The following is an 11,243-nucleotide window of genomic DNA, read 5'->3' as shown; positions in this document are numbered from 1 at the left end:
TCCAGTGAACAACAATGAATCAGTTCATTAGTGATACTAGTAAATCTACTGAATAGCAATGAATCAATTCTCTAGTCATTCAAGTGAATCTAGCGAACACTAGTGAATCTAGTTCACTAGTGATACTGGTAAATTTACTGAATACCAATGAATCAGTTCACTAGTTATTCGAGTGAATCTAGTGAACACTGGTGAATCTAGCTCACTAGTTATGGTGATTCTAGTAAATAGTGAATCCAGTAAATCCTAGTAAATCTACTGAATACCAATGAATCAGTTCACTAGTTATTCTAGTGAACATTTGTGAATATAGTTCACTAATGGTACAAGTGAATCTAGTTCACTAGTAATCCTACTGAATCTAGTGAATATTAGTGAATCTTGTGAATACCAATGAATCAGTTCACTATGAATACTAGTGAATCTAATGAATACCAATTAATCCGTTCACTATTAGTAAATCTACTAGTAAATCTAGTTTACTGGTGATACTAGTGAATTATGCAACTTATATAATGTAACCAACAAACATCCAACAGTCACCAATGATTGTCACTTGGATACCTGTAAATGAACTGATACTGTACCAGTCGTGCCTGATATATTAAATTAGAAACATTATTAAAGAGCATCAAACTGTTTACTTAAAACAGAGTCAAGAGCAGAGTCTCCAGCAAACATGATACTCGAGGAGTTTTATAATGTGGTGAAGCATCAGGAACTCGGTGTGTAAAAACTAATAAAAGGTTTTATGAAGGCAAACAGGACACACTGACTGAGAGGGTGTGGGAGAGAAAATGAACAGTTCAAAAATGCTAATGGTTTGATGTTCAAAGTCATATTACATGTTTATTATGTGAAAATATGAACTGATGCACAGCAAATGTAAAAACTGATAATCAGTCTTGTAACATCAGTAATCTCATGTAGTCATTTTGTTATTCCAAAAGAAGAATTTTAAGAATTTAAAAAATAAAACATATAAAAAACATTTTAGCTGGCCTCAACACATTAATGTAAAAGATAGGATCATGATACCAGAAGGTAGCAATTAGAAAGAGAATTTTTAAATCCAAGTTTTATAAAATCATATTAAAATAATTTGATTGTATTAATAAATTAAGAAATACAATAATTAGGCTCAAAATATCTTAAATTATTAAATACTTATTACATTTTTTCACTTGACTTGTATCCATGCTCTGCATATAGTGCACACTATGTTTGTATAGTGTTTGTATTAACTAACTTAAAATAAATGTAAAAATAATAATAACAACTCAATGAAATGTAATATATTTAATAAATTGCATATAATGGTAAAACAACACTTTTGTTATTTTTGTTATCAGCCATGCATGCTTTTAGTCATTTTAGTCGTTTAATTAATATTTGAGTTATTTTAGTAATTTAAATATTATTATTTTTATTTTAGGGTTTTAAGTTTATGACTTCTTCAAGTTTAAGGACTGAATTAGCTTCTTACAATGTTGTTTATCCAATGGCTATTTTTATGATGGATATAAATATTATGTGAAACAAAAGGCAATTTGGGCAAAATATTTAACTAATGTAAATGCACTGAGATTTGTAAATACAAAATACAGTGATTAGCTATATGAGTATGTATATTTATTACTCATTTAAGAAAAATAGGGAAAAAATAACCTTAAATAACATAAACAAATATTATTATAATTGTTGTTGTTATTATCATTATTACTACTAAAAGGTATACTAATATAATTATAAGATTAACGCCAATAACAGTAACAATAAAGTAATAAAAACAACAATAACAAAAGCTATTTCAAGTAAAATAATAATGGAAAATAAAACACGTAATTTTGGTTTATTTAACCAAATTTGTACCCAATCGTCATGTTTGTATTACCTAAAGGGGACATATTATAAACATGATTTCCCAGATACTGAAAGAACTTTCCTAACCCAGTTGTCCTTCAATCCCCACATTTATCCCCAAACACACACAGACATGCGAGTAGTGAGAGTTTGAGCGTCACTCGAGGGTTTTGTTTGTACCTTCTGAACGCGTCCGTCCACCTCCAGGTAAATCATCCGATACGCCGAGGACGCGCTGCCCATCTCGCTCCCCGCTCTCAGCCTCCGCTGCCCGGGACTGTCGTTCTGTGCCTCCGTGACGGACCTAATAGAAAGTTCTGACCGTGTCTTTGAACCGGAGCAGATTTAACAACGTCGTAGAGACTGTGTTGCTCATTGCCACTGATCTCTTAACTCGTCGCCCCCCCTTTCACTCCCACTAGTGCGCGCGCGGGAAGAGAAGAAGCGCGCGCACTTCTTGTGATCACCATAGTAACCGAGCTCTACAAGGACGCGCGAGGATGCAGCGCAGTGTGAAACCGAAGGGTCATGAAGCAGGCATATTTCCAGAGCTAATATTTCGAGTTTTTTGGTATATGTTTGCTTTTATTCGGATGTTTATGACTTTTAATAGCCTGTATGAAATTCAATGAAAATGAAAAAAAATCAATATTGTTAAATTAAGAGCTTAATTAGTTAGTTTTTATTTCTTTGTTTTTTTAATGCTAGGTTCCTCCTGGGCTAGTCCAAAACATGAAGGTAACTAGGGATACTGCTATCATGAAAACGATCATCAACACCCTTTACAAAGACGGTGAGCCATGTATGTCATAAATAAAAAAAGAGCTGGAGAGTTAACAAATCCACATCTCTTGAAGTAAATGTAAAGTGTTTTCAGAGTCTATGATTATTTGGAGGGTCTGTGTCATCTGCTGATGTTGGTTCTCTGTCCTTTATCAAGATCAGAGTCCATGTATTATCTACCAGAAGATGTAGAGATTTATGTTAGAGATTTTCTTTTTTATGTTACAAGTTATTTTTTTTATTATTATTTTTTTTGGAGATGTCAATTTTCTTTTGCCCCTGCATAATGTGACAAAAGTACTTCTGAACTGCTTCGCTGATCATGATTTTACTGCATGTGCTTGATTGGACAGCCATCGCTCCTGACCTAAACTCTATTAACCTCATTCTTTCAAGTACAAGCATTCACAGCCATTGAAACCTTATTGGCTCAAGACTATTGTCTCATTTTCTTTTCTTAAATTTTTAGCTGAAAAAAAAGCTTGTTATGTGGTTTGATGTTGCAAACTTGTATTTTCTTAAGTTATTTTTATTCTCACGTACTGTCATAACCACAATTGTCTATTGAGTATGTAGTTTGACTGTTTACTGCTGTTAGTTATTCCTATAGTAATTTCCCCTGTTGGCAAATGAATCGGAAGTTCTAAAACAATAACTGGGAGCTTACTTCCACATTGCAGAATAAAGTCAATAGCACATCTTTAAGAGGGAGATAAGAAACATTTGACCCAACGATGCAATGTAAGAAGCAATTAGCCTAGTTGACTTTATTAAATAAAAAGTGATGAAGCCTGTTGCTTCTTAACCCTTATATGCTGTTAGGGATGTTTTCATCCACTCTCGAGTGGTTTTGAGTCTTATTTTGGCTATAACATTTTTTTGTGTTTCAGCAAATGAAATGATATTTGGTGACAAATCTTATTTTGACATATTTTGAAGAAAAACTATAAATAAATAAAAACTCAACAACACACTTTTTAAAGACCCATTTAGATCCCAATTCTTATGTTAGGGATGAAAACATCCACTAAAATTAAACTGCAGTAAATATGCTTAGATTAATTCAGTAGATTTTTTTTTATAAATCTGCTAATCAACCTCAGTTCTGATCAAAACTACTAATTTGTTTAGATAATTACAGGATTTTAAGTCTTTAATTGCCAAGACTGTGATAAAAGGAAAAATAATCCAGTCCACAACTACTTTATGTTGAAAATACATCATTTTGTGTGATTTTTTTCACCAAATCTGTGATATCATTTGTGAATTTGTCAATTAACAAACTAAAATCCTATAATTTTGTGAACAGTTTAGTAGTTTTGATCAGGACTGAGGTTGATTAACAGGTTTATGCAAAACTGAGTGCATAATTTAGTTCATAGTGCATAATTTAGTGGTTGTTTTCATCCCTAACATAACAAAAGGGTAGTAAATTTGAACAGTGCATAAGGGTGAAGTGATTCGTTTACTTTAATTATAAAAGTGAGTAAACTCATTGGTGCTGATACTGCAATGAATCAGTAATTCATACAAAGAGAGCCCCAACCAAGAAGTGAGTGCATCATTAAACGTGCTTTGGAGATCTTGAACTTTTTTAAAAATGTAAATCTATTTTTGATTATTTTTCAGAAGATATGTTTTGAGACAGAACAGATACAGATTTTTCACTGAACAAGTAGCATGTCTGGCACTTTTGTTCTACCCCCCCACGCCCACAAAAAAAGCCTGCCATTAGCCCATTACACACAGTAATACCAGTAAATATGTAAAAAATTACAGTAATGACTTTTCCTTTAAATTAAAAAAGGAAACTTCAAGGTGGCAAGGTGCGCGATAGGTGGCTTCTTGGTGAGTAATGTATTTAAAGATGTTATTCTAGCTAAGTTTTGATTTTTTTTTATTTAGCGTAATAATTTAACTGCATATTAGGAGACTGCGGTTATCCATTAAAGACCTGGCTGTTAACCCCCCTCAACAACCCACAAGCTGATCAAGAACGCAGATACAATGATGCCCATTCTCCCATTTGGTCAGTTGTAGAGCAGGCGATTAGGCAGCTGAAATGCCAGTGGCGCTGCCTTGATAAGAGCGGAGGGGCACTGCAATACCGCCCTAACAAGGTGTTCCTCTAATACATCTATGTCTCCCACAGATATGGATACTACTCCAGACGGTAAAGTGTCACCCACAATTGATGCAACTCTCTCCTCAAAGGATGTCAGTTCAGCATCCCTTGTTCCCCCGTTTATTCCTGTCCACATTTTGACAGTGCGTCGCTGTTCTCCTCTTAACCTGCACATTTACATCAGACCATTTCTTTTTTTACTTCACTCACAGTGCTATGTTCGGACCCCACTGCGTTAACCGCGAGAGCTAAACACTCCCACTGTATTTAATTTGTTTTGTTATTTATTCCGGAGGACAAACCTGCAAATAACACAGTTTTTCTCCGGTCTACATCCGATAGGAGCACCTCCAATTCACATTCTGTAAAGTTTCTCTTCTTGCTTGCTTTTGTCTTGCTTTTCATTTGGTTTTGCCAAAGTAGAGTCATTACCATATGTATATGGGGAAGGAGGCAGAAAGGGGTTTTGCGATTGTGCATGTGCACTCATTTTCAAGTACATAATTCAGATGTACAAAGAGAATATGCTTGAGATTCCGCGTATGCAATGTTTCGTACATCTGAACTTTTTACTGCGTATCCACATTTACAGCTTTGTCCGTACGTAATGTTTTAGTATTAATTCAACGCAAGTCTTTGTACATGAGGCCCCTGATGACTTGGAGGGACCGAAGGAGTTATGGAAGCCAGGCACACAGATAGACAAATGCGGGGAAATGATGACAACCAAAGGAAGGACCAGGAGAAACCACACTAGGAAGGAGAGACGCATAGGAAACAAGAGAAGTAAGTGAACTTGGAATAAGATATAGACTCTGATTGTGAGGAGTGCAGTCCTTCTAGTTAGCATCAAGGCCAGGCAATGAATGGAGCGTAGGGCTGATTTCAATGGGCTGAGGTCATGACATGCAGGTGCATTGCTAATCAGAATTCAGGGGAATTCAGGTGTGAGTGGGGAGAATCTTGCCCAGCTGTGTCACACACAGACAAGGACAGTTTGTTATCTTTCCACAAAAGCACCTTTCACATATCCATTCCAAAATACCTGTAATTCTGACATCATTGGCCAGAAAATAAATACAGGGGGTCAGACTTTTTTGTTGAAGCTTTCATTTTTTATTTCAAACTTTCTCATTAATGCAGCTGCTTTTGTCCCATGGACAAACCAAAATACTGAGCTAAACGAATAAACACGTTAGGTCATAATTGATGCTACTGACTACTAGTTTATTACATGCCTATTATTTAGATATTAACTGTTCACTAGTAATCATAACGTATTATCTTATTCTTTATCGCTAACCCTACCCATAACCTAAAGCTTACTGACTATTGATAAATAGCTGGTTAATAGTTTATAGTAGATTGCTGGAAAACATTCACGATCACCCGGAATACAATCCTGTCACCAACGAAACTACAAATCCTGTCACGCACCACACACTCACACCTGTTTCGGTTCTTCTTTGATTACACACACAGCTGGGAGCTGCTCAAAGACTGATTACATGGACAATATATACAGCAAACAGACACGAGTGCTGCGTCCGAAACTGCATACTTCCATACTATACAGTATGCTTAAATCAGTATGCGAAGCGGGTAGTATGTCCGAATTCATAGAATTCGAAAAACAGCATGCGAGAAGTACCCAAATGACTTACTACTTCCGGCAAGATTCTGGAGTGCACATCTCTTGCACACTGCGCTATCCCATAATGCTCCGCGAGCGAATTCATGAATGGGAGTAAACCGACGCAAATGACGCAGGTACGTCATACACACTCAATCACAGACATGCAAAAAGGACAATTTTTCCTTATCCTATTCACCTATACCACGTCTTTGGACTTGTGGGGGAAACCAGAGCACTGAAAGAAAACCCATGTGAACACCGGGAGAACATGCAAACTCCACACAGAAATGCCAACTTACCTAGCTGAGGCTTGAACCAGCAACCTTTTTGCTGTGTGGCGACAGAGCTACCCACTGCCACCACATCGCCCATAAACAAAAGTTCATTCATTCATTCATTCATTTTCTTGTCGGCTTAGTCCCTTTATTAATCCGCAGTCGCCACAGCAGAATGAACCGCCAACTCATCCAGCACATTTTTACGCAGCGGATGCCCTTCCAGCCGCAACCCATCTCTGGTAAACATCCACACACACACTCATACACTACGGACAATTTAGCCTACCCATCTCACCTGTACCACATGTCTTTGGACTGTGGGGGAAACTGGAGCACCTGGAGGAAATCCACACGAACACAGGGAGAACATGCAAACTCCGCACAGAAACGGCAACTGAGCTGAGGCTCCAACCAGCAACCAAGCAACCTTCTTGCTGTGAGGTGACAGCACTACTGTGCCAGTGCGTCACCCCATAAACAAAAGTGTTACCAAAAAATAGCTTTGGCTAGCGTTCAAAAGTGCACATTTTGATAAACATGGGCAATTTTGTGATAACGTGGATAATGACTGTGAACAACTCAGATTTCACAAGTTTGTTCTTACAGATGGATAGGATATTGCATGTTTGACTTGCTGTCACAGAGAGAGTGCTCGGAGCTCCAAAAGTATCTGGATGCAGTCTTTATGATGCAAGCTGAAATTGCATCACTCAGCGATGCAATGTCAGACACAATGCACTCAATGGAGTGAGTGATGTCACTGTGAGGGGTAGGTTTAAGGGTGGGGTTAGGTGAGCACCTTAAGAAGCATTGGATGCAGCTCAGATTGCACTGCATCAGGGGCCTCATGTACGAAGACTTGCGTGGAAATCTTACTAAAACATTGCGTACGCACAAAGCTGTAAATGTGCGTACGCAGAAAAAATTCAGATGTATGAAACACTGCGTACGCCGAATCTCACGCATATTCTTTTGTACATCTGAATGAACGTGAAACTGAGCGCAACATGCACGAGCACAAAACCCCTCCCTGCCTCCTCCCCCGTATGAATATGCTAATGACTATGCTAACGGCAAAACCCAACGAAAAAGCAACGGCAAAATCAAGCAAAAAGAGAAACTTTGAACAGAATGTGAATTGGAGGTGCTGCTTTCGGAGGTAGACCGGAGAAAAGCGGTGTTATTTGCAAGTTTGTTCTCCGGAATTAACAACAAAAGAAAAAAATAGAGTGGGAGAGTTTAGCTGATACGGTTAACACAGTTGGGTCTGAACATCGCACTGAGTGCATTTAAAAAAGAAATAGTGTGGTTTATAACTGAAAAATGTTGCAGTAACCTTAGCAGTCTCAGTGGCGCACCTCAGAAGAAGCATGTGATCATGTATTGACACGTACGAGCATAAACTCGGCTCGAATCCAGCGTCTGATGAATTCTTTCTTCTTTTTTTCCCCGCTACATATCAGATTTTGCCCACTATTTATTAAGAGAAAGACTAGTAGGAATCATCAATAAGTTTGTGCATCATATTTTATTTGCACATTTATTGAATGGAAATGTTTCTGACTCACGCATGCAAATTCATCTTCAGATAGTGTCTTTATAGCAATGTGCGTGCGGTAGATCACTCAGATTACATTGGGAAAACAGGCGACCGCTGCAAATTGCGCTTTAATGTTTAGCTGGTCAACTGTATGGTATGGAAATCTTACATACCTACTATATGAACCCGTCTCATACAGCTGCCATTGCAAGGATCAGACACTTTGTAGAGAGCAATTTAACACAACTGCCTCTAGGAGTCGCCAATGGAAATAAAACAGACACGCACAAAAAATGTGCGTACGCCTGCCAGAAAGCTGCCGTGAACCTGCGCACATTCCCACGTTCAGTTCATTGTTAGTAAATCCAAACGTGAGCGATTCTGAGCGTGAAACCTGGCGTACGCAAAATTTTGTGCGTACGCAGCGTTGATACATGAGGCCCCAGGTCTGCATCCAGACCCATCTCCAGAGCTCAGAAAGATTCTCAAGCCCAGGGTCCAACCCTCATTGGGAGAAAGAGGTTAGAGCTCAAGGTCTAGCCTGGCCCTGTGAAAGCTCCCCATTTTCCCTTCAAGCTGTAGTAGGAAGAGGTGAAATTGGTGAAAGAAAATAAAATAAACCAATGTCTGCATCTGAAAGGATCTGGGTCCTGATGGAGTTTAGGATAAAAGAAGGGTCCAGGGCAACAGGGTTTGGAGAAATAAGGAGCTGTTGCATAGCTGTAGAAAGATGTTAGGGGTGCCACCAGGACCTTTGTGGAGGAAAGCTCACAACCAGGGATAAAAATTAACCCAGTGACGAAAGCGAGAGAGAAGAAAAGAAACATTTAGGGAAGCGACAGTGTTGGGATTTGGCCCAATAGAGACGCCAGCTTCGCATTTGGGCTGTGAGCAGGTGTAACATGGGAAAGAAAGAGAGGGGGAATGATGGATGCCAAAACCTGCACCATGAATGGAGGCCAGCTCATGCTTTGGTTAGCCCAGGGAGTGGGTGGATTATGGGGAAGGAAAGCTGGTGTTTCTGTTTGGCCCAAGTATGTATTGCTGCATCCCGGAGACTTCTAAGTGGAAAGAACTTACAATACAAAAAGGTTGGGTTAGGGTTGTGGTAGGTGTAGACATTACTAAAACACAACAGGTTACTGTGAGGTTGGGTTAGGGTTGTGGTAGGTGTAGACATTACTAAAACTCAACAGGTTACTGTGAGGTTGGGTTAGGGTTGTGGTAGGTGTAGACGTTACTAAAACACAACAGGTTGGGTTAGGATTGTGGTAGGTGTAGACATTACTAAAACACAACAGGTTACTGTGACGTTGGGTTAGGGTTGTGGTAGGTGTAGACGTTACTAAAACACAACAGGTTACTGTGAGGTTGGGTTAGGGTTGTGGTAGGTGTAGACATTACTAAAACACAACAGGTTACTGTGAGGTTGGGTTAGGGTTGTGGTAGGTGTAGACGTTACTAAAACACAACAGGTTACTGTGAGGTTGGGTTAGGGTTGTGGTAGGTGTAGACGTTACTAAAACACAACAGGTTACTGTGAGGTTGGGTTACGGTTGTGGTAGGTGTACACGTTACTAAAACACAACAGGTTACTGTGAGGTTGGGTTAGGGTTGTGGTAGGTGTACACGTTACTAAAACACAACAGGTTACTGTGAGGTTGGGTTAGGGTTGTGGTAGGTGTAGACGTTACTAAAACACAACAGGTTACTGTGAGGTTGGGTTAGGGTTGTGGTAGGTGTAGACGTTACTAAAACACAACAGGTTACTGTGAGGTTGGGTTAGGGTTGTGGTAGGTGTAGACGTTACTAAAACACAACAGGTTACTGTGAGGTTGGGTTAGGGTTGTGGTAGGTGTAGACGTTACTAAAACACAACAGGTTACTGTGAGGTTGGGTTAGGGTTGTGGTAGGTGTACACGTTACTAAAACACAACAGGTTACTGTGAGGTTGGGTTAGGGTTGTGGTAGGTGTACACGTTACTAAAACACAACAAGTTACTGTGAGGTTGGGTTAGGGTTGTGGTAGGTGTAGACATTACTAAAACACAACAGGTTACTGTGAGGTTGGGTTAGAATTGTGGTAGGTGTAGGGTAGGTGTAGACGTTAATAAAACACAACAGGTTACTGTGAGGTTGGGTTAGAATTGTGGTAGGTGTAGACATTACTAAAACACAACAGGTTACTGTGAGGTTGGGTTAGGGTTGTGGTAGGTGTACACGTTACTAAAACACAACAGGTTACTGTGAGGTTGGGTTAGGGTTGTGGTAGGTGTAGACATTACTAAAACACAACAGGTTGGGTTAGGGTTGTGGTAGGTGTAGACATTACTAAAACACAACAGGTTGGGTTAGGATTGTGGCAGGTGTAGACGTTATTAAAACACAACAGGTTACTGTGAGGTTGGGTTAGGGTTGTGGTGTAAAGAATCAATGAAAACTCCTGAATTTTTGTACAACCAACTTTGAGCTCAAGTCTCACCCATTTGGATCTGACTTTGACCTGCATTTATACCCTTCTCCTTTGGCCTGCTAGCCAAGGCGTCCTTACTCTACAGCTGGATTGTGGAGCTGTGTGCCATGGGAGGAAAGGAGGGTATGGAAGGGGCTGTGCTACTATTGTGCTCACAGTATATATGGTTTTGGATGGCCTCATACTGTAAAATGGTTGGGTTTTCAAAAGGAAGAAGGAGTGATGACTCGTTCTGGCCATGGGTATGGCCAGAGTAGACATCTCACGTCAGCATGTTCTGAACTTGTGCACGTTCATACCGGCCATTTTCCTTCCGTTCACTCAGAGCAAAATTCCAGGAATGTCTTGGAAATGTTACAACTTGTCATTGCTAGATCAAATGTAATGGTATTTTTTACATTTTAAAAAGTCTATATGTATGTCCCTCGATGTGGAGGATGTTCCAAATGTTCTACCCTGAGATTCTCACAGGTGACATAGCTGCTCACCCAATCTTGAAGGAAACTCATGTTAACCACTTGTATCTTGGATTTTGTCCTTTTGGT

General features: G+C 39.2%; 1 protein-coding gene and 1 long non-coding RNA gene across 2 annotated transcripts in view; one reads left to right on the top strand and one right to left on the bottom strand.

The window, feature by feature from the left end:
• Positions 1-2,274, bottom strand: part of pde9aa (phosphodiesterase 9aa) — a 54,394-nt gene extending 52,120 nt beyond the window's left edge. Inside the window, exon 1 of the mRNA XM_087267653.1 lies at positions 2,044-2,274. Within this exon, the coding sequence (XP_087123779.1) occupies positions 2,044-2,106 (63 nt within the window). The 5' untranslated portion in view covers positions 2,107-2,274. The remainder of the gene's footprint in view (positions 1-2,043) is intronic.
• A 54-nt stretch (positions 2,275-2,328) lies between these two features.
• On the top strand, positions 2,329-10,034 carry LOC147842322 (uncharacterized). Its single transcript, XR_015499323.2, has 5 exons — positions 2,329-2,434; positions 2,572-2,656; positions 4,799-7,527; positions 8,672-9,790; positions 9,907-10,034. It is a non-coding gene; the product is annotated as an uncharacterized LOC147842322 (long non-coding RNA).
• Positions 10,035-11,243: the final 1,209 nt, after the last annotated feature.

This window comes from Danio rerio, chromosome 9, assembly GCF_052040795.2.
Source record: "Danio rerio strain M-AB ecotype USA chromosome 9, GRCz13ab, whole genome shotgun sequence".
Lineage (NCBI taxonomy): Eukaryota > Metazoa > Chordata > Actinopteri > Cypriniformes > Danionidae > Danio > Danio rerio.
Note: the sequence above shows the minus strand (reverse complement) of the source record. Positions and strands in the feature narration are given on the sequence as shown.